This window comes from Aquarana catesbeiana, linkage group LG04, assembly GCF_042186555.1.
Source record: "Aquarana catesbeiana isolate 2022-GZ linkage group LG04, ASM4218655v1, whole genome shotgun sequence".
NCBI classification, from domain to species: domain Eukaryota; kingdom Metazoa; phylum Chordata; class Amphibia; order Anura; family Ranidae; genus Aquarana; species Aquarana catesbeiana.
The window spans coordinates 263,595,007-263,618,645 of record NC_133327.1 but is presented as its reverse complement, the minus strand read 5'-3'; the positions used below and the strand labels follow the sequence as shown (position 1 = coordinate 263,618,645).

At 39.6% G+C, this 23,639-nt stretch overlaps 1 protein-coding gene across 1 annotated transcript in view; it reads right to left on the bottom strand.

Moving 5' to 3' along the window:
- MUC4 (mucin 4, cell surface associated) overlaps positions 1-23,639 on the bottom strand; it is a 245,720-nt gene that overhangs the window by 209,914 nt on the left and 12,167 nt on the right. The window contains exons 2-6 of the mRNA XM_073626452.1: positions 12,392-13,942; positions 10,203-10,331; positions 9,670-9,789; positions 2,582-2,692; positions 293-409 (exon numbers count right to left, since the gene is read on the bottom strand). Of these exons, the coding sequence (XP_073482553.1) occupies positions 293-409; positions 2,582-2,692; positions 9,670-9,789; positions 10,203-10,331; positions 12,392-13,942 (2,028 nt within the window). The remainder of the gene's footprint in view (positions 1-292; positions 410-2,581; positions 2,693-9,669; positions 9,790-10,202; positions 10,332-12,391; positions 13,943-23,639) is intronic.

The window sequence follows — 23,639 nt, the reverse complement described above, 5'->3', positions numbered from 1 at the left end:
AAAGTTAACCTGTGCTTTGGTCATGCCGGTTAAATCAACAGGTTTAAATGTTGCCTAACAATTGGTTGTTCAGGCAGCAAGTGCTTCATCATAGGAGAATGGGCCAAGGTTTACATCCTCCCCATGCCCAGAAATGTTCCTTCACTTTAAACAGTTGAACAAAACAGCAGGGGGTGAGGATATGAAGGGTTGGGGGGCAGGCATCATAAAGAATATTTTGCTTTGCTTTGCATGGGCAAAGGAAAGGATCACTTCAAGATTAGATAAGACAAGTTCTTCATTTGATACTTACCAGTAGTGCATAATGGTCCAGTCCACCCAGACATGCAATTGCAGGTGTAGGAGCCCAGGGTGTTATGGCAAGTGCCGTGTGAGCTGCAGGGATTGTTTCTGACACATTCATTAATATCTAATGGAGCAAACAAAATAATTTATCTGAACATACAATGGTAGCACTTCTAGATCAGTACATTAAAATATACACTCACTGGCTACTTTATTAGGTACACCTGTTGAATTGCTCAGTAACACATATTGCTAATCAGCCAATCACATGGCAGCAACTCAATGCATTTAGGCATCTAGACATGGTGAAGATGACTTGCTGAAGTTCAAACCGAACATCAGAATGGGGGAGAAAGGGGATTTCAGTGACTTTGAACGTAGCATGGTTGTTGGTGCCAGACGGGCTGGGCTGAGTATTTCAGAAACTGCTGATCTACTGGGATTTTCATGCACAACCATCTCTAGGGTTTACAGAGAATGATCCGAAAAAGAGAAAATATCCAGTGAGCGGTAGTTGTTAATGTCAGAGGTCAGAGGAGAATGGGCACACTGATTCGAGATGATAGAAAATTACTTAAATAACCCCTCGTTACAACCAAGGTATGCAGAATACCATCTCTGAATGCACAACACAACTCTAAAGCAGCAGGAAGTTGAGGCTACAAATCGCACTGGCTCACCAAAATTGGACAATAGAAGATTGGAAAAACATTGCCTGGTCTGATGAGTCTCTATTTCAGCTGTGACATTCAGATGGTAGGGTCAGAATTTGGCATAAACAACAAAAAAGCATGGATCCATCCTGCCTTGTATCAACGGTTCAGGCTGGTGGTGTAATGGTGTGCGGGATATATTGTTGGCACACTTTGGGCTCCTTTAGTACCAATTGAGCATCGTTTAAATGCCATGGCCTACCTGAGTATTGTTGCTGACCATGTCCATCTCTTTGTGACTACAGTGTACCCATCTTCTGATGGCTACTTCCAGCAGGATAATGCACCATGTCACAAAGCTCAAATCATCACATTCTGGTTTCTTGAACATGACAATGAGTTCACTGCACTCCAATGGCCTCCACAATCACCAGATCTCAATCCAATAGAGCACCTTTGGGATGTGGTGGAATGCTAGATTCAGCAACTGCGTGATGCCATCATGTCAATATGGACCAAAAACTCTGAGGAATGTTTCCAACACCTTGTTTAATTTGTGCCATGAAGAATTAGGGCAGTTCTAAAAGCAAAGGGGGTCCAACCCGGTATTAGCAAGGTGTACCTAATAAAGTGACTGGTGAGTGTAGAACGTCTTTCAAGATTGCAGTACAAGTGAATTTGAAACAGGGATCAGAGAGGTTGCAGTTACTATGAGTTTTAGATACCCGGGGTTTCAGCAACAAAGCAAATCACAACATCATTCTCTCTTTCTTTTACTTTCTGCTTGATTGCCTTTTATTAGGAGCAGCACTCTTGTATAGTACTATGCTTTCTGTACTAAACAAAGTGAGCATGAGTTACTTGTATCATTATTACAAGAGCAGCAACCTTCAGCACATCAAAGATCCATTTTGGTAATGTTTAAAAAAATAAAGTCTATTTCCTTGTCTGACCTATTGAAGTTGAAGCAAGCACAGAATTTCCTTGGCCTAAATTGTTTGCTTTAAGAAAATTATTGCAATAGAAAATATTTTTTTTTAAACTTGTAATGGAATTTACTAATGATCATCTATGCTAATATTTAGGGGTAGATTTATAAAGCATTCTTTAAACATCAACTGCAGATGAACCTACCTGGTGCATTTGTTTTAAATGACAGAGATTGCTTTACTATCAGTGAATGTTTGATGAAAGTCACATTCATTGCTTTTTTTATGCCCCTTAGTGTCATGCAAAGTGAAAATGTCTCTCAGTACTACTATAGCTTCAATACAAATTTAGATACATGCATAGATACAAACATGCTTAGATGCAAAAGTCAAAACCATAGTCTAAACACCACCACCATAATAGTGAAAACACAGTCTGGCAACAAGCAGACAGTGATGCTAATTTTCCTTTGAATGCCCTGTATGTGCACAATGAAGGTGCTCTGCTGGACATGATTGTGCTGCAAATGCACATATGCAGGAGGTTACTACTGCATTAGAGCTCTTTTACCAGATTTAAAAAACTGTTTCTCAAAATCCTCCTAATTAAAAGAATTAGTTATCCCTTGATGAATGTTAGAACTATTTGACAAACGCTAATACTTGAAAAAAGGCTGTATCTAATATCAAATGAAAACTATTACTGTGACTTACCTGTGTTACACGTGGATCCCTCCCATCCAGCATCACACAGGCATACATAGTTATGCAGAGTATTATGACACTGACCATGCCCACAGGGTGAGCTCGTACAATAATCATTCACTACAAAAAAAAAAAAAAACAGTTAACTTATATATCATATAATTATGAATATTTGAAATAAAACATATAAGAGAAGTGCATAAGTAAGAACTTGATATGATAGGCAAGCAGAAATGACATTTACAAAATGTATCCTAGAACATGCATTTTCCATTTTTTTATAATAACCAGCCTTTACGCTTTATTCAAAATGTGCATCATCTCTATTGACAGACAACATGGATGCTTGAATAATGCAAACACTCCTGTAACTGTCATTTATGAATATTCAAGCACAGTGCAGATAATATAAGCCAATAGAGGACCAGTGCACCTTAAGACCCCTTTCACACTGGGGCGGTTTGCAGGCGTTATTGCGCTAAAAATAGCGCCTGCAAACCAACCCAAAACAGCCGCTGCTGTTGCGGTGCGCTGACAGGAGAAGAAAAAAACTCCTGACAGCCGCATCTTTGGAGCGGTGAAGGAGCGGTGTATTCACCGCTCCTAAACTGCTCCTGTCCATTGAAATCAATGGGACAGCGCGGCTATACCGCGGCAATACCGCGGCTATAGCTGCGCTATACGAGCGGTTTTAACCCTTTTTTTCAGCCGCCAGCGGGGGGTTAAAACCGCACCGCTAGCGGCCGAATACCGTGGTAAAGCAGCGCTATAAATAGCGCTGTTTTACCGCCAACGCCCCCTACCACCCCAGTGTGAAAGCAGCCTTATACACAGGCTTATAGAAGAATCATAAATGTTCAGGCTAATGTATGAAATATGTATTTATGCCCACTTTTTTTAGCTTTATCTTACTTTGTCAGAGTCTGATTCTTCAGCTACAGATTAAACACAAAAGTGTTTGTCTGCTATGCCCCTACACCTCTTCCCATCACTTGCATATGAATTGCACATGATTGGTATACTGTATGGTAATTTAATAAATAGTGCTACCAAAGACCTAAAGTAGATTGGAGAGGCTTGGGTAGAGACAAATACAGTGTTTCACATTTTATGTGGTTTAAACTATTAAGTAAGTCCTTTCTGAATGCTATTTTTTTTCTTTAATCGCAGGATCCGACTATCTGGATAAAATATTCAAAATGCATTGCTGTGGTAAAATGGTGAAAAGAGTACATGGTGGTCTCCACAGAGAATATTATGAAAGCATATCTTACTGCTGTCTGAGAAATTTCCTTCACTTCCTGTCTGGTTGTTCCCAGAACAGGAAGTGAGGGAAAATCTCCCTACAGCATCACAAACAGTAAGGCAATGCTAGAACCTTTGTAAGCTTTTTTTGTGTTGTCTGTTTCCCTGTTGCAGATTTTCCTTCACTTTCCCCCTGGTTAAAAATCATCCCCAGAACAGAAAGTGAGGGGAAAATCCCTCTAACGAAGCCCTGGATAGCAGTAAAACCTGACAAGGGTTCTAATCTTACCCCTCCAAAACTAAAAAATAGCTTTGGGTATTGATACAGTGACATAATTTTTAAAAAGTACAAAAGGTGGATAGTGCTATTTATTTCAATCATGTGGTTACAAATACAGTACTTCTAAGAGTATAATACATAATACACCTGACTTTTTTAATTAAATTCATTCACTGTGATTCTACCTGACATGAACTGGTGACAAGGCTGCTAGGTAGTTGAGCCCTTGAGGTTTCCCTGTCACTAAGTTTTATTATGAATGATTTTTACACATATTCAATAGTCCTGGTTTACTAAGAATATTGTAAGTTAGGTGTTTCACAGATGTACCCATAGACCCAGTCAACCAGAGCATAGTGTCACAGTATTTTGTATATGGATGTATTACTTGGGGTGAAGCACATTCCATTGTATATACTATGAAAATGTGCACTTTATTAAATCCCTAACAATTGTGGGTTGCTAAACAGGACATGCCTGTGTCTCATTTACAAGTTACACAATGGTCCTGAATGCATGCTTTAGCAGATCAACTGTTTGCATTCAGATGCACATGTGTCTTTTTCCAATTGCTCTTGGTAAATTGGTCTGTGTGTTGCATTTGTTAAAATATGATTTTTTTTATATTAATCAGACATAATATTATATGGGACAATATTACAATAGTAGTTGGTCATAGAAATCAGATTACTGTCAGGTTTGGCTTGAGTAGACACTTCTCAAACAAATGCTTTTGGATACAATGGGAACATAGATACCATTGTTGTATTCCGTTGGCAGTTTGAGAACAGTCTATTGTTTCTATAGCGACAGTAAACAGGTAAGAGAGTGCCTTTCAAACAGAAGCTACCGAGATGTAGGTTAGTTGGTTGTTAAGGTAATCAAGTTTGTAACCATTGTGAACAAGCTGACATATAAAAGGATCTATGATGCCTTAAACACAGGCCACTCAACATGAATTAACACCAAAAGACAGTCATCTGTAATAAGCGAACAAGAAGGTGCCTGATCTCCAGAAGCCTCGTCGTCAATGGAGATCATGAACACAGTTACTGGAGCTAAGTAACCTTTAATTGTATTTCTACTGTTACAGACCATAGGCTGTTTATTTGCTAGGCATTTTGCTTGTCATAGATATCTGTCAGTCGTGTAGTGTAGTCCTAATATTATAATAGTTTTGTATGTACAACATTTTTGTGTAGTAAAAGCACACTTACACACGGCAGAGGTCTGAGTTTCCTTGCTTATACCGCAAAGTAACCTTGCTAGATAGGCGGAAGCAAAACAGTCTGGAAAACTTAAATGTGATGCAAAAAGAAGGGCTATAGGGCACATAGAGGTTTATTTAAAATTGGAGAGTGCAACATTTGGTGCAGCTGTGCATGGTAGCCAATCAGCTTCTAACTTCATTTAGGCTTTGACAAAAAAAAAATCTGGGAGCTGATTGGCTTCTATGGAGAGCAGCACCAGATTTAGCATTCTCCAGTTTTAGTAAATCAACCCCATAGATACTTTTCCCTATCTTGCAGTGGCATCATTTGGGTTTATACTATTAACTCTCCCCAAATTGTGTCTGTTTTTTATTTTTTCATGCATATTGCTTTAACCATTTGCTGACCACCCACAGTACTTTTACTATGGACGGGCTGGATCATGTACATGTACATGATCCAGCCTGTTCCGGTTTAGGGTTGTTCTGCATGGACACAGCAGAATGCAAATCCCAGTACTAGTGGCCTGGTGATCCTGTTATTGCTATGCGTCCACATGATCACAATGTTAACAAAGCTTTCTAGCTCCCTTGTCTCTCTTCTTACCTCTACTGCAGGCTCTCCTTTTCTGTCTATCATGAACGCTGCCAGACTCACACACCTTACCAACCTCTCAATGTTCCAAGCTACATCACCAATCATGTCTCGATATATCGCCCAAACTGGCCTCTCTGCTCCTCCCAAGACCTCCTGCTCTCTAGCTCCCTTGTCTCCTTCTCCCATGCATGTCCCCAGGACTTCTAGAGAGCCTCTCCAATCCTATGTCACTCCCTACTTCACTATCTATGGCTAACTCCAAATCTGTCCACTTTTAGGTGATCCCTGAAAACTCATCTTTTCAGGGAAGCCTATCCCGCCTCCACCTAACAACTGAAGTTTAAATTCTTTCATCAGCCCAGTTCGTGAGAGCAGTTTGCGAGGCAATCCACTGCCCCCACCATGCAGCAGCCAATAGAACTTAATGTGATGTCACTGCGCAACATAATAATACATTTTGTTAAAAAAAAAGTGAACAATGCGATGCGCCGCAATCAGCACATCAGCTCTGCAGTAATTATGCCAAATCACACTGCATACCAGCCACTGCATTGTAACATAACAGCTGGTGTGAATAGACCCAAGTGTCATGAAAGAATAAGTAAAAACAACAACTTCACATTACTTTATCAGTAACATTTTTTTTCTGATAAAAAAAATAACACTTTCTCTTGACACAGGAAAGAATAACTTTTGCTGACAGATGTTCATTTTACAATCAATTGGAGCTTTTTTTTTTTAGGCGATATCAAAAACTCCAAAAGCAAGCATTTATTATATTGCAATGTATACATTTTTTTATATGATGGCTGCATTAGTTTTCCTTTTTAGGCTTTCTTTCTTCTATTTTCATCTGGTGATCCAGCCAGTAAGTATTTCGTTTTTTAAAAGAACAAGCTTTCCAGCAAATGTATCAGATACAGTGATGAGAGAGACAATTTAACACCGACAATGCTGCTGTCCAAAGGAGCCCCTGTGCTCCTTCATCCAAAGTGGAGACACTCTAATACAGGAGAAGTATTACTGGCCAGATCACCAGGTGAAAACAGAGAAAAGCCAAACAAAAGAAAACGGATACAGCCACCACATCTAATGATTGATAAGCTGTAATATATTACATTTAATACTGCCTAAAACGAAAATAAATTCTACAAAGTTGAAGCGTAGAAAGGATGGATTAAAGCAACATTTTGCAAAATACGCAATTGTAGTGTAGTGAAATTAAACAGACGCACAAATGATAGGGCTCTTAGCTCTCAGATCACATGGCTGTAATTCAGCGATGATGAAAACAATTTAGTACAGCTCAAAGCTATAGAATACCAATAATTATGGGATGATGATAAGGGGAAAATTGTTGCACAAAAAAAAGGTTTTGGTAAAATGCACTTGCTCAGCCATTTTGTTTGCTGGCATTACTGCATTAAGAGGCTGGGAGTTATCGTCCCACGTTTCTTGTGAATCATAGGCTCTTGATTATCTTGATCCTTTCTGGAAAATTCCTTGCCACACCCCGTATACACATAGGTGTTGATTTAGGAAAAGAGTAGAGAATTTCCCCTTTGCAAAGTAAATGCTCTTGTAGCAAAGAAAGCAACCACACTCAAAAACATCCCAAGCAAGTAGATTTACTCCCAATCATGAGTATGGACCGAGAGCTGTCTTTAACAACTCAATCACTGTGCTGGGAGCGTGCAACAAGCACTCTCCCAGTACAGAAATCTCTGCAGTCCATGGACACATATGTGAGGCATGTGGGCGTTAAAGCCCGCCCTCTTTATTGCTTCTCATATGCGTTACATGATCGGCAAGTGGTTAAGATATACAACAGGCACCCCTGCGAGTCTCCCCCCTTCTAACGCATTTCACTCCCTACCACATTCCAGAACGGGATTAATCAGATTATAGATAAATTAAGAACAACTCTACCCCTGCTTGGAATGTTTTGAAATGCGGCAACTTTCTATGCTTTGCAGTAGTGCATCCGATGAAGAAGAGTCAGTTTTCACACTTGTCTGTTTTCATACAGAAAAACTCCTGCATTTGGCTGCAAGAAAGTGAATTATAGTAGAAATCTAATATCCTATATGTCTGGTTCACATGTATGTGCTGCAGCTTAATGTGAAAGGACAAGGAAAACTATCCTAAGAGTGCAAACTTACCTGCACACGCCATGCATGCTGCAAAGCACACAGAACAGTGTTAGATATGTGCGGTTTGTTTTATTCAGAATCGAAATTCGGCCAAACTTTTTGTTATTTGGAAATTCAGATGTATCCGAATTTCTGAATTACAGTACAATAATAACAAATTTAAACAAATACAAAATAACAAAACAAAATTCGGCCAAAATTTTAATCGAATTCTAAAACAAGAATAGAATAAAATTGAATAGAAAATAAAGGAATAGAATAGAAAAGAATAGAATAGAAAAGAGTAGAATGGAATAGAATAGAAAAAACAATAGACTAGAATAGAATAGAATAAAATAGAAAGAATATAAGCGTCTTCCAAAATTTTAATTTCAAATAGAATACGAATTCGAATGCCGATACAAATTCAGTCAAGTGGAATTCAATTGACTGAATTAGGAAAATTCGAATTGAATTAGGAAACAATGAAAATGAATGAATTCTGAAAACAAATTAAAGAAATGTAACAAATTTACTAACTAAAACAAAACAAAAAGATTTAAATAACCAATCAAAACAAAGCAAAACAAATTTGTTTGTTTTCCAAATGTCTAAACAATGTAAATCTTGCCTAAATGTTCCCTTAGGTCAGCAGTGAAGATGTGTTTACTTTGATCACACAAATACAAGCAGGGAAAAATCTTTTTTTTTTTTTTGGGGGGGGGTTTGCTATTAACCTTACACGAATGAGTATTCGAAGTGAACACTGCTGCATCTTTTTTGCTAAGCTAATTGAGCATTTACTTCACGTAGTGAACATTTACTTCTCTTTTAATGAATCAACCCCATTAGGTACATCCATTATGGTTTCACATTGAACTGGCTTGTTGTAGCAGTTACCGGTATTTCAATATTTTCTCTGTTTTTTAAATTTTGTACTATAACAATTTCAATAAAACTTTAATGTGAAAAATAAACATCCATCAAAACAACTTAGAAAATAATGTATATAAAGGGTAAAATATTGCCTATAAAAAAAAATAATACAAACCATATTGTAATAACAGTATTAAAAATTACCTTTCCTTTTCAATCTTCAGCACGGTATTTTCCGTAAAATGCAATGCAATATGGCAACCTGGAGGCGTTCACTGAGATGGTGTACAGAACACCCCCAGAAATGTGATTTCCTACTTGCGTGATTGGCTCACTGACTTTTCCAGAAGTTTGCACTAAGATACAAGTCAGATTTTGTGCATCCTCGCATCCTCTGCAGCAAGCATTTTAGTTTTGGTGAGATACTTCTAAAGGGTTAGTAATTTCTAAAGGGATTCAGACCCTGCTACTTTCCTCATTACAACCCTACAAGCAGCTGATTGATAATTATACAGTCGCTCCCATTCACATTTACTTTGCACATGGATAGGAAAAAGTAGGTTAACAAAAAGTAGGACTCTGCAACAAAGTTTGTTAAAATCCATGCTATGTACATAGATCACCCAGAGGAAAATGTTTTTTTCTTAACAAAAGTGAAGTTACTCTTTAAGTACCATCAAACATCAATAGCAACCTATCTTAACAAATTCATGACTTTTTTGTATAGTGAAAATTGAAATAAAATGTAATTCTTACAGATGCACTGATTTGTGTTGCTTGGGTTATTAGAGTACCCATCTTGACAGGAGCATGAATATGAACCAATTGTGTTGGAGCAGATCTGTTCACATGGCTTTCCGCTACATTCATCGATATCTGTAAGACATGACCGTTTTGGATTGAATACTATAATAATAATGGTAGGTCACTCGTATACATTTGCTACATACAGGCAAACCATTCTGCACAAATCATCTACAGGCCAGGCCACCCTTATTTGACTTCAAAAAGGAGGTGGACATTTGTTTCAGCCATCTCTATACAGTGGTTATTCTTATTCCATGACACAATTTAAACCAATCTCATCTATTCTTAATAATAACAACAACAAAAAAAATACAGATATAGAATAAACAATTATTACAATTACCGTAAACAATTATAAAAATATGCGCCCCACAAACAGTCCTGTAAAAAGTACAGTCTTGCTTTGCCTGCATGTAATATATAGCCATGAATAAAAAACCCATGTCCCGTGAGGAGTAATATGTTTATGTTATATAACTTACCAGTGCACATCCTATCAGGTTGTGATGAGTCTGGTGTAAAGCCACTGTTACAACGGCACACAGGGTTTGTAGTTTCAGGATTGATGTAGCATTCACCGTTGATACATAGCAGGTTGCAAACAATAATTGCTATTTGAAAGAAGCATTAGAAAACATTAGGTCAATTTATTAGATGCGTAACAAAGTAAAAATTGTCTGTACAGATTGAGAGGAATTCAGAAAATGTTGGTTATTACATTGGCTGCAAAGCTAAATATAGTCTATTGTTTTATGGAATAAGTAATTTTAGCCATTAACAAGTCTAATGGAGGCTAAAATGAATTCTAGAATTACTAACTGGAAATCAGTTAATATTGCTTGTATATAACTAGTCAGAGGATGAGGAGACTCCTGGCCCTAAGATAGACCATTCACACCACTTGCATTGTGCTTTGTTGGTCTGCATGGGTCAATGCAGCCCCAATGAAAGGACAAGACAAACTGCCTTGAGTCCAATTGTCCTACTTCACACCAACAGGCTGTATTTATGTAGGTTGGTCTAAAACAGAACAATGTGCTGCTAAATGCTTTAGGGGAAAAAAACATATTTTGGCTTCTGCTGTAAAAAATAAAATAAAAACTAATAATAATAAATAATGCAATGTGCTACAAAATCCATTCAACACATCAACTTAAGAGCATTTAGTTACAAGGATAGCGGTGAGCAAGCCAGCAGTGGTAAAATGCATCAAGGAAGGATGGTTTTTGGGTGGAGACATGACTGTATGCAGTCTTTTGTAATAATTAATAAACACAAGCAGTTCTGGAGTGCTTCAAATATTTTTTCATATCTTTGACACTAAACTCTGGTTTTAAAAAAATATATCCAAGTACGCTCTATTGCACTCAGCCTCCTTCAAATCTCCAAAATCTTTTTTTTTTCTTTTTGCTTCTACTGTAATTTGACATCCTGTTACAGGGGGGCTACGTTTGTTGTCTAAGGTCCCCCTAAATGTAAGAAGATGGCCACTCTCTCATGCTTGAGATGGACTAGAAACTATTGAGTGTGGGATTTGTAGAGAAGTGCACATGATCATAACTAAAGTGCACTGCTCATTTCAAACTAAAGGAAAACAGAGGGAAACAGAGGACTGTTCTAAGAGGAAGAAAAACACAGTAATGTCCCGTAAACACGAGTTGAAATTCCGCCAGCAAAAGTCCGATGAGAGCTTTTGGTCGGAAATTGCGACCGTGTGTATGCTCCATCGGACTTTTGCTGGCAGAATTCCAGCCAGCGAAAGATTGGGAGCAGGTTCTCTATTTTTCGGTCGGAAAAAATTCCTATCCGAAAATGCGTTTGTCTGTATGTAATTCGGATGCGCAAAAAATCATGCATGCTCAGAAACAATTCAACGCATGCTCAGAAGCATTGAACTTCATTTTCTCGGGTCGTCGTAGTGTTGTATGCAACACTATTGTTGTATGTTGACCGTGTGTATGCAAGGCAAGCTTGAGCGGAATTCCATCGGAAAAACCATCCAAGTTTTTTCTGACGGAAATTCCGATCGTGTGTACAGGGCATTAGAATTGATGTCATAAAAAACAGGTTACAGGGTCATATAGTAGTGGCTATGTATGGATTATTTTTGAAGAATAGGGGGTATTATTCCCTTATTAGTGTCATTGTAAAGCTAAACTCTGGGCAAACTGATAAATACACAGATAACGAAATACAATAAAGGGAGCTTTGTTGCCTGTCAAGGGATTTGTAGTTCTGCCCAACTAGTTGTAAGATGTACACAGCCATAGCAGGGTAGAAGACCAGTTAATTAACACTTAACTGGTCATGTTCCCCCCACCCAGTGGCTGGCTAATGAAGGAGAAATGCAACAGATTGATGAACTTATCTCTCTTTCTCCCTCATTCTGCTCTCTCCCCCTATGAGCTTTCCCCTTTTTAACACATGAGCACTATAACAAATGATTGGTTCCATATGCTGCTTCTCCCTCTCCCTGTCTAAACTCTGTTGTAAAGGGGGTTGCAGAAGGCTGATTCAAGTACTTACACTAGTTGCAATAAAATGCATTTATTAATATATTATTAATAATAAAGGATTGGATTTTTTTTGTGTCTTTATATCAGCCTGAAATTCATCTTTAATGTTAAAAGTACTGTATTTTTCAAGTCATATTAAAAAACGGCATACTCACCTTGTGTTGTTATGGCCAGAGTTGTGGAATTTATCAAGGGTGATGTAGACATTAAAGGCAAAGAAGCTGTAGTTATACTTGTGTATCTAGTGCCTAAAGTAGAAATTAGTCCATTGGTGGTTGTCATAGGTGTGTATGTTGTCACAGTAGTATTTATAATCCCCACAGAGGTTTGTGTAGTTGTGTACTCAGGGGTTGTAGTACTAGTGGTTAATATGGTTGAAGTAGGTTTAATAGTACTGGTAGTGGGTGTAGTGGTTTCTTGAGATTGAATAGATTGAGCTGAACTCGGCACAGAAGCGGTACTAATAATGGTGCCAGTTGTGCTTGTCTGAGATTGTGTGCTGGTGAGAGTAACAACTTCAGAAGGTGTTTCAGGTGTGCTGGACTCAAGCTCAGATTTACTTGTTCTTTCTTCAGAAGTACTGGTTTGAGGAGTTTGACTTGTAACTGTAATTGCAGACCTAGTAGTAGTTATCTGAGGTCCAGCGCTAACACTGGTCTCTCCAGTGATAATTGCCTCTGTAGTTCTGTTTCCAGTGGTGATAACTTCAGGCTGAGTAGTAGGATTTATCAGGCCAGAGGTCTGCTCAACAGTGCTTTGTGATGTTGTTAATAGTATTTCTGCTGTAGTTTTTACTTCACTGCTACTGGTGTTGATGTCAGCATTTGTGGTGATACTAGCTGTTGTAGGCCTTTCTTCAGTAGTACTGAGTTCATGTGGTATGCTGGTTTTTATAAAAGGAGTTGTTCTTTCTTCTGTTGTCTTTTGTTCTAGTTCAGATGTGGCAATGATGTTGCCAGAGGTTATACTCCCTGTGGTACTGGAAGACTTGTCAGCTGTATCAGCAGATGTAGTTGGTTCATTGACTGAGCTGGAAGTAACAGATGTGTAATCATTTGTGGTAGTTAAGACAGATGTGTCACTGGTTGTGGTTGATACTCCTGCAGTGAGGGTAGATTTATCAGAGGTGTCACCAGTTGTTTTTGGCTCCTCTACTGTGCTGCTACTTACATCAGGTGTGTCACTAGCTGTAGAAGCTACTTGTGCTATGCTGGTAGTTATGTAATTTGTGTCACCAGTTGTAGCTGGCTCTTTCGTTCTGGTACCTACATTTGTGGTATCATCAGTTGTGAATGATACTTCAGTTGTAGTTAAGTCAGATGTTTCCCGTGTTGTCATCTCCTCTGATGTGCTAGTACCAGACGTGCCATAGATTGTAACTGATACTTCTGTTACACTGGTAGTTTCACCAGATGTTTCATTAGCTGTGGATGGTTCTTCTGTTGAACTGGTAATTATGTCAGATCCCATGCTTATGGTCAACTCTGCTGGGCTGGTACTTGTATCAAATATGCCACCACTAGTTGAAGTTTCTTCATTAGCTACGCTGGTGGTTGCTATAACTGTAGTTGTTTCATTATCTGTATTTCCAGCAGTTGGACTTTCACTACTGATATAATCATCTGTTGTTATATCATCTGCTGGATCTACTGTAATGTCATCTTCTGAAACATAGTCTGTAGTGGCTGTTTGTGCAGTAGTAGGATCTAAAAAAAAAAGTGAGGCTAAATCAATATTTATATTTTTAGTATTTTGATACTGTCAATATCATTACTGGTCAAGGTATCTTCAGATGAAGATTCTGAATAAATAGATGCAGTAGTGATTCGGTTGGTGGATTCTGCTAGTGAGAATAAGAAAACAGTGACATCATTACAATGATTTATAAATTGGATCTGGCTATGTAAGTTCATGAAGAAATAGTGACCTAAGGAAATACATTTTTTAGCCACCAAAGCCTGTCACAAGATTCTATGCACTTATTTAAGACGTAATATCCACATTTGCCTATGGGTTTGCTATAAATAGATTTGTAACACTTCTGTCTGTTAAAGTGTTCAATATTTAACTAAATGACAACAGAATCACTGATTTTACACTGCTGAGTAAATACTGCATATATATTTTTTAATTACTAAGTCTAAACTGCCAATTTATGTTCTTTGCCCCTAATCAAATCAGCTTCAGTGTTTTAAAGACTATCAGCACATTATTGGATTATAACCTGTACTTAACTGAATTTTCATGCTCACCCAGCAGATGTCACTATTTGTGCTGTGCACATATTTACAGAAGAAATATTTTGTTTATGTATATAAGGGCATCAATGGCACATAGAGGAAATAGACACTATGAAGACTAATTTGTAGTCCTTTGAGCCTCCAGGTAATTGACCAAATCTGGTCTCCAAAATAGTATATCTTTGCAAATGATCAGCTGCTAACGTTACGCATGTCTCATAACCATGCAAAATAGTTAAACCAAATTGTACACACGCTGCGCTTATCAAAATAAAAAATAAGAAATTTCCACTAAAATATTAATAAAGTGATATTGTGCTTAACATATACAAAATCTATTAATAACTATTAATACTATACTATACGTTAATGTGCAATAAATTTCAATGAATGAATAAATAGGTAAAAGTGCTCCAATAAGCCTGTGTATTGCAAATATTCCACAAAGCTTGTGCAATTTTCAAACATTAATAGATAATTCAACACAAACATCCATGCGATTAGGGGCTTCGATCTCAGGTAAGTAATTCATAATGAGCTGGTATGCTATTTTTTTTAGGTTTTTTAGGGTTTACAACCACTTTAAGAATGTAGATATGTGCATGGTAGACAGTACAAAGGTTGATGTATCACCTAATGGGATTAGCATGAAAGGTAAAAAAGTGACTAGTAATAATAATTAGATTGGGCTGTTATATTCATTACACTCTGTTGATTCTAGAGGTAAGCCTGGTACACACTGACAGATTTTTTTTTCATTCAACCCAGCGGGCTGAACAAAAATGAACTGAGTAGCTCGTGAGAAGCTCACTGTACTAACTATGCAATGTTAGTACAACAATCTTCTGGCTAAGCTATTGTTTTCTGGCAGGGGGGGACACCCCCCCTTGCCAGAATACACCAGTCAGCCGATCGACTGCTGTTTTTCCAGCAGGCCCGTTGGACAGGCTGCTGCACACACGGCCCGAATGTAGGATGGTTTCTGTTGAGCTGCCCAACTTCATCTGTTATGTGAACAGTTTCCCCAGTCCTTTAGTAAATCAACCACAAAGCTGGATTACTAAAGGACCTAGCTAGGGACTCATTTTTAGCCTAGCCCTTGTTCACTTTAAACATCTATCTCTAATCACAAAAAATATTAACAGTCACTTTTGGAAAAAAAAAATTCAATCTGGCCAAACTCGGCTGACAATCATAAAAATCTCCACATTCTAAATGTATGTATGCAGATTCCTCTGCCTTGCTCCACAACATAAATATGAATGCATAGGCAACCCACTCATTCCTGTTTTAAGTCAGACCTAGGAGTACCTTTGAATATTAGGATTCTGCTTGCACATCCAATCTTCCCTGGATGCTTATGATCAGCTTACACCCAAAAGATAGCACAGCAGCGAGGTGTCAGTTAACATCCCCTCCACTGGGTCATAATTGAAATCAGCCAATCACTATTATTATAATTATACATTATGAGTAAAATGTTAAACTAATAAAAAGAGAAAAAATTGTACAGTAGTAAAATGAAATTAAAAAAAAAAAAAACCATGTAAAAAAAAAGTTAAGAAATAAAAAAAAAAAATAAAATAATAGCATAATTATACGACTAGATAATAGCGTAATTATAAGACTCATATTATTATTAATAGTAATAATGATAGTACTACTGACACTAACCACTATTGTTAAAATAATACATTCTTAGCAATAAATTGATCTAAAAGGAATAAATGTACAGTTGTGCTCCAAAGTTTGCATACCCTGGCATAATTTGTGACATTTTGGCATTGATATTGAAAATATGACTAATGCAAAGAAAAACCCACAGGTAACCTCAGGAGTAATACAGGCTGCTCTGGAAAAAGATGGTGTGGTTGTTTTTAAGGAGCACAATACGATGATACTTGAACAAAAAAGAGCTGCATGGTCAAGTTGCCAGAAAGAAGCCTTTACTATACAAGTTCCACAAAAAAGCCTGGTTACAATATGCCCAAATAACCGAGGCGCCGCAGAGGTGGGGGCGACCAAGCACCAGAGTTCTCCCCTCCCTCCTCCTCTCCTTGGCCTTGTCTCTGTCACACACACACACAGTGGCATCACTAGGGGAGAGCAGGTTTATTCCTTGCCCCCACTTGTGCCCCACTGGGGGCCAGAGGGGTCACATGTGGCAGCATGCAGAGGCTGGGAGCTTTCTCTGTCGCCTGTGTCCTCTCCCACACATGTTGCTGAAGCCCAACGCGCATATTACAGGAGAGCATAGAGAGAACCAAGCGGAGGGAGGATCTGCCCATCTCCCTGCCCACCTAGGCACTGATGAGCGAGAGATAAGATCCCTCAGGGGCTGTGCCTGTCCGGCCCACTCAGGGTGGGAGATCGTGGCGGAGCTGACAGGAGGAGAAGACTCGGGAGGCAGAAAATCAGGCCACCAGCTGACTGTCAGGAGGAGAGGTGAGTGAGCCATCACACAGAGGCTGAGCAAAGTCCCTAGTGGGGTGACTGGGGTTGACATTTGTGAAGAGTGTATTTGTGAAGTGGGGGGGTAATTTGTGAAGTGGGGGGTATTTGTGAAGTGTGGAGTGTAGGAGGTAATGTTGGGGGTTAATAGTGCATCTGCTGAGACCAGTGTTGGGGGTTAATAATGCATCCACTGACACCAGTGTTGAGGGTTAATAGTGTGTACGCTGAGACCCGTGATGGGGGTTAATAGTGCGTCCGCTGAGACCAGTGTTGGGGGTTAATAGTGCATCCGCTGAGACCAATGTTGGGGTTTAATAGTGCGTTCGCTGAGACCAGTGTTGGGGGTTAACAGTCCATTGAGACCAGTGTTGGGGGTTAATAGTGCGTCTGCTGAGACCAGTGATGGGGGTTAATAAAGCGTCCGCTGAAACCAGTGTGGAAGGTTAATAGTGCGTCCACTGAGACCAGTGTTGGGGGTTAATAGTGCATAGGCTGAGACCAGTGTTGGGAGTAATAGTGCGTCCGCTGAGACTAGTGATGGGGGTTAATAGTGCATCTGCTGACACCAGTGTTGGGGGTTAATAGTGCATCTGCTGACACCAGTGAAGGGGGTTAATAGTGCGTCCGCTGAGACCACTGTTGGGGGTTAATAGTGCGTCCGCCGAGACCAGTGATGGGGGTTAATAGTGTGTCCACTGACACCAGTGTTGGGGGTTAATAGTGCGTCCGCTGAAACCAGTGATGGGGGGGTTAATAGTGCGTCCACTGGGACAAGTGATGGGGGTTAATAGTGCATCTACTGGGACCAGTGATGGGGGTTAATAGTGCATCCATTGAGATCAGTGAAGTGGATAATAGTGCGTCCGCTGAGACCAGTGTTGGGGGTTAATAATGCGTTCGCTGAGACCAGTGATGGGGGTTAATAGTGCGTCCGCTGAGACCAGTGTTGGAGGTTAACAATGCGTCCGCTGAGACCAGTGATGGGGGTTAATAGTGCATCCGCTGAAACCAGTGATGGGGGTTAATAGTGCATCTGCTGACACCAGTGTTGGGGGTTAATAGTGCATCCGCTGAGACCAGTGTTGGGGGTTAATAGTGTTCCGCTGACACCAGTGTTGGGGGTTAATGATGTGTCCACTGAGACCAGTGTTGGGGGTTAATAGCGTGTCTGCTGAAACCAGTGTTAGGGGTTATTAGTACGTCCACTGAGACCAGTGTTGGGGGTTAATAGTGCGTCCACTGAGACCAGTGATGGGGGTTAATAGTGTGTCCGCTGAAACCAGTGATGGAGGTCAATAGTGCATCCACTGAGGCCAGTGTTGGGGGTTAATAGTGCATCCACTGAGACCAGTGTTGGGGGTTAATAGAGCGTCCGCTGAGACCAGTGTTGGGGGTTAATAGTGCATCCGCTGAGACCAGTGATGGGGGTTACAAGTGCGTCCGCTGAGACCAGTGTTGGGGGTTAATAGTGCGTCCGCTGAGACCAGTATTGGGGGTTAATAGTGCGTCTGCTGAGACCAGTGTTGGGGGTTAATAGTGCATCCTCTGAGACCAGTGTTGGGGGTTAATTGTGCGTCCGCTGAAACCAGTGATGGGGGTTAATAGTGCGTCCGCTGAGACCAGTGCTGGGGGTTAATAGTGCATCTGCTGAGACCAGTGTTGGGGGTCAATAGTGCGTCCGCTGAGACCAGTGTTGGGAGTTAATTGTACGTCCGCTGAAACCAGTGATGGGGGGGTTAATAGTACGTCCACTGGGACCAATGATGGGGGTTAATAGTGCATCCGCTGAGATCAGTGAAGCGGTTAATAGTGCGTCTGCTGAGACCAGTGCTGGGGGTTAATAATGCATCCGCTGACACCAGTGCTGGGGGTTAATAGTATGTCTGCTGAGACCAGTGCTGAGGGTTAATAATGCATCCGCTAAGACCAGTGTTGGGGGTTAATAATGCATCCGCTGAGACAAGTGTTGAGGGTTATTAGTGCGTCTGCTGAGACCAGAGTTGGGGTTTAATAGTGTGTCCGCTGACACCAGTGCGAAAATTATTAGTGTCTCCCTGGTTTTGACTGGTATCTTATGTGCCCCCCTATATATTGTTCCTAGAGTCACTACTGCACACACACCATGCGAGCTTTGGTCTGAAATACCCGACAGCACTGTAACACAGTCCCGTCTCCTAGGCAGGCTCCTGTGAGATAGACAGAACACTGATCCAATGCAGTGAAATTGAATCAGTGTGACATGTATCATAGGAACCGCGAGCCGGTCTAGGAAGCAGGACTTTGTTACAGTGGCCGCCCGGGAGATTCAAATCCATACATCTGGCATAAAACTAATACAGCATTTCATAACAAGAACATCATACCAACAGTCAGACATGGTGGTGGTAGCGTGATGGCATGACCAGAAAATCCTAAAGAAGAATGTCCGGCCATCAGTTTGTGACCTCATGCTCAAGTGCACTTGGGTTATGAAGCAGGACAATGATCCGAAACACAACAGCAAGTCCACCTCCAAATGGTTCAGACAGAGCAAAATTTAGGTTTTGGAGTGGCCTAGTCAAAGCCCGGAGTTAAATCCAAATGAGATGCTGTGTATCATGACCTTACACAGGCCGTTCATGCTGTAAAACCCTCCAATATGGCTGAATTAAAACAACTCTGCAAAGAAGAGTGGGCCAAAATTGCTCCACATGTGAAAGACTCATTGCCAGTTATCGTGATACTTTTTTTATTTGCACTAACATACAATTTTTCAGGACAAGCTTTCGGGGTATGTCCCCTTCTTCAAGGTCCAAGCAGTACTGATTCACAAATTTTTAAGCAGAATGTTAAAGAAGGAAAAAAGAAAAAAAAAAAAAAAAAAAAAAGAAAACCAAACACATACAAATCAATGGCAATAAAGATAGCAGCAGAGTTAGTGAGATAAGACAGAGGGAGAGCTAGGGAGGGGATGCAGGGGGGGATGCTGGTCACAGAGCGGTCGTAAAACTTTAGCATAATGTGTAAGGAAACCAATATCTAAATTCAGGCCATTATTCTTCGTGTCAAAAAGAAGTATCATTCTTAGTTCAAACGTTTTCCTTTCCTGGATAGTTCTGAAATTCCCTTTAAGAACTAAGACATTGAGGTCTTCTATAGTGTGGTCCGATTGTGAGAAATGATGTCCCACAGGTGTGCAGAAACTGTCTTCTTTATGTTCTTTGATGGTATGTCTGTGCAAATTCATCCTCGCTTGCAACTTCTGTCCTGTTTCACCAACATAAGATCCTTTGCTGCACCGTTTGCATTGGATGAGGTACACAACATTACTTGAGGTACAGCTGTAAGATCCCATGATATTAAAAGGTCCCATTTGTGTTTGTAACACTTTTGGATAGATTTATCTGGTTGCATAGTTTGCAGCGCTTTTTATTGCAGGGTTTGCTACCATTATTTGTGACTTCATAATCAGAGTGAAGTTTCCTGCTGATTAGTTTGTGTCTGAGGTTGGGTGGTTGTCTGAAAGCCAATAATGGGGGTTGTTGGAATATTCCTTTCAGAGTTTCATCCTCTGTTATAATGGGTTGTAAGTCTTTGATTATCTTTTTGATCCCTTCAAGTGCTGGGTTGTATGTGGTGACTAGAGGTACTCGGTTATTTGTTTTTTTCTCTGTGTATTGGAGGAGATTTTCTCTTCGGGTTTTCAAGGCTGTGTTTATGCTGTTGTTGATGGTTTTGTCTTTGTAACCTTTCTTATGGAAGGAGTCTGCCAGTGTTCTGAGATGTTTATCTCTGTCTTCTGGGTCTGAACAAATTCGGTGGTATCTGATGGCCTGGCTGTGTATGATGGCCCGTTTAGTGTGTTGGGGTACTAAACGGGCCATCATACACAGCCAGGCCATCAGATACCACCGAATTTGTTCAGACCCAGAAGACAGAGATAAACATCTCAGAACACTGGCAGACTCCTTCCATAAGAAAGGTTACAAAGACAAAACCATCAACAACAGCATAAACACAGCCTTGAAAACCCGAAGAGAAAATCTCCTCCAATACACAGAGAAAAAAACAAATAACCGAGTACCTCTAGTCACCACATACAACCCAGCACTTGAAGGGATCAAAAAGATAATCAAAGACTTACAACCCATTATAACAGAGGATGAAACTCTGAAAGGAATATTCCAACAACCCCCATTATTGGCTTTCAGACAACCACCCAACCTCAGACACAAACTAATCAGCAGGAAACTTCACTCTGATTATGAAGTCACAAATAATGGTAGCAAACCCTGCAATAAAAAGCGCTGCAAACTATGCAACCAGATAAATCTATCCAAAAGTGTTACAAACACAAATGGGACCTTTAATATCATGGGATCTTACAGCTGTACCTCAAGTAATGTTGTGTACCTCATCCAATGCAAACGGTGCAGCAAAGGATCTTATGTTGGTGAAACAGGACAGAAGTTGCAAGCGAGGATGAATTTGCACAGACATACCATCAAAGAACATAAAGAAGACAGTTTCTGCACACCTGTGGGACATCATTTCTCACAATCGGACCACACTATAGAAGACCTCAATGTCTTAGTTCTTAAAGGGAATTTCAGAACTATCCAGGAAAGGAAAACGTTTGAACTAAGAATGATACTTCTTTTTGACACGAAGAATAATGGCCTGAATTTAGATATTGGTTTCCTTACACATTATGCTAAAGTTTTACGACCGCTCTGTGACCAGCATCCCCCCCTGCATCCCCTCCCTAGCTCTCCCTCTGTCTTATCTCACTAACTCTGCTGCTATCTTTATTGCCATTGATTTGTATGTGTTTGGTTTTCTTTTTCTTTTTTTTTTTTTTTCTTTTTTCCTTCTTTAACATTCTGCTTAAAAATTTGTGAATCAGTACTGCTTGGACCTTGAAGAAGGGGACATACCCCGAAAGCTTGTCCTGAAAAATTGTATGTTAGTGCAAATAAAAAAAGTATCACGGACAGTACTCAATTTTCTCTGCCAGTTATCGCAAACTCTTGAGTGCAGTTGTTGCCGCCAAGGATGGCACAACCAGTTATTAGTTTTAGGGGGCAATTACTTTTTCACATAAAGCCAGGCAGGTTTGGACAGTTTGTTGCCTTAATAAATGAAACCATCATTTAAAAACTGCATTTTGTATTTACTTGTGTTATCTTTGTGTAGTAATAAAATCTGTTTGATGATCTGAGTCATTAAAAATTTAAAAAAAATGTAAAATCAGAATGGGGGCAAATACTTTTTCACAGCTTATATATATATATATATATATATATATATATATATATATATATATATATAAAATAAAATTATTTACATATATATATATAAAATAAAATTATTTACTGGTGGAAGAGAGGAATGTCATTGCAAATGGAGCAAGGGGAGGTGGAATCCTTGTGGGTAGAAGTGGGAAAATAGTGGGGATATGTTACAGGCCCCCCCCCCAACCTGAAAGAAGAGGAGGGGTTGGATCTCCACAGTTACAAATGGCAGTGAGGCAGAGCAATGCTATCATAATGGGGGACTTCAACTATCCAGATATTAACTGGGTAAATGGGACAGCTCACTCAATAAAAGCCTAACATTTCTTAAACGCCTTTCAGGACAACTCCATGTCCCAATTGGTGGCAACTAGAAAGAATGCATTGCTAGACCTATTAATTATGAATGACACAGATCTGGTCGCGGATGTGGAAATATGGGACAACTTGGGAACTAGCGATCACAGGATAATTACATTCAGCATAAATCATAGGAAAAGGAGGCATACGGGTAATACAAGAACACTAAATTTCAAAAGGGCCAACTTTTCTAAACTGCACTCCATACTACAAGATTTTAAATGGGACCAATCCTAGAAACACTGAACACGGAGGAAAAATGGGAGTGCTTTAGGAACATATTACATAAAGGTATCACTGAGTGCATTCCAATGGGTAATAAATATAGAAGAATAATGATTAAACCTGGGTGGCAAACCATAATGTAAAAAGTCAAATTAAAGGAAAAAAAAAGTATAAAGCGGAAGGGTCATTGTCAGCATTTCAACACTACAAGGAATGCAACAAGAAGTGTAAGAACAAAATCAGGGTGGCTAAAAAAGACTATGAAAGGCACATAGTGGAGGAGAATTAAAAAAAATCCCAAGAATTTTTTAAAATATATTAACAGTAAGAAAGCAAGGTCAGAGCACATTGGTCCCACAGGTTGATGAAGAGAAGTTGGTTACAGATGACAAGGAAAAGGCAACTGTACTAAATGTTTACTTCTGCTTAGTTTTTACAGGGAGGGGAATAACAACCACAACTGTATTGTTAGTAACAAGTCACAGGATGTACTCTCCAGAAAAGAACATAAAAGCTTAACACAAATAAATCACCAAGACCACATGGCTTACACCCGAGAGTTCTCAAAGATCTCAGTCAGGTTATAGCCAGACCACTATTTCTAATCTGTATGGACAGCATACTGACATGAATGGTACCAGCTGATTGGCAAAAAGCCCACATGGTACTGATATTCAACAAAGGGCAGAGATATATTCATGGAAATTACAGGCCTATTAGTGTATCATCGATAGTATGTATGCTACAACCCCTGGCAAACAGTATGGAATCACCACTCTTGGAAAATGGTCATTCAATTCAATTCAATTTCATTGTGTAGAAAAAAAAAATCACAGACATGCATCAAAACT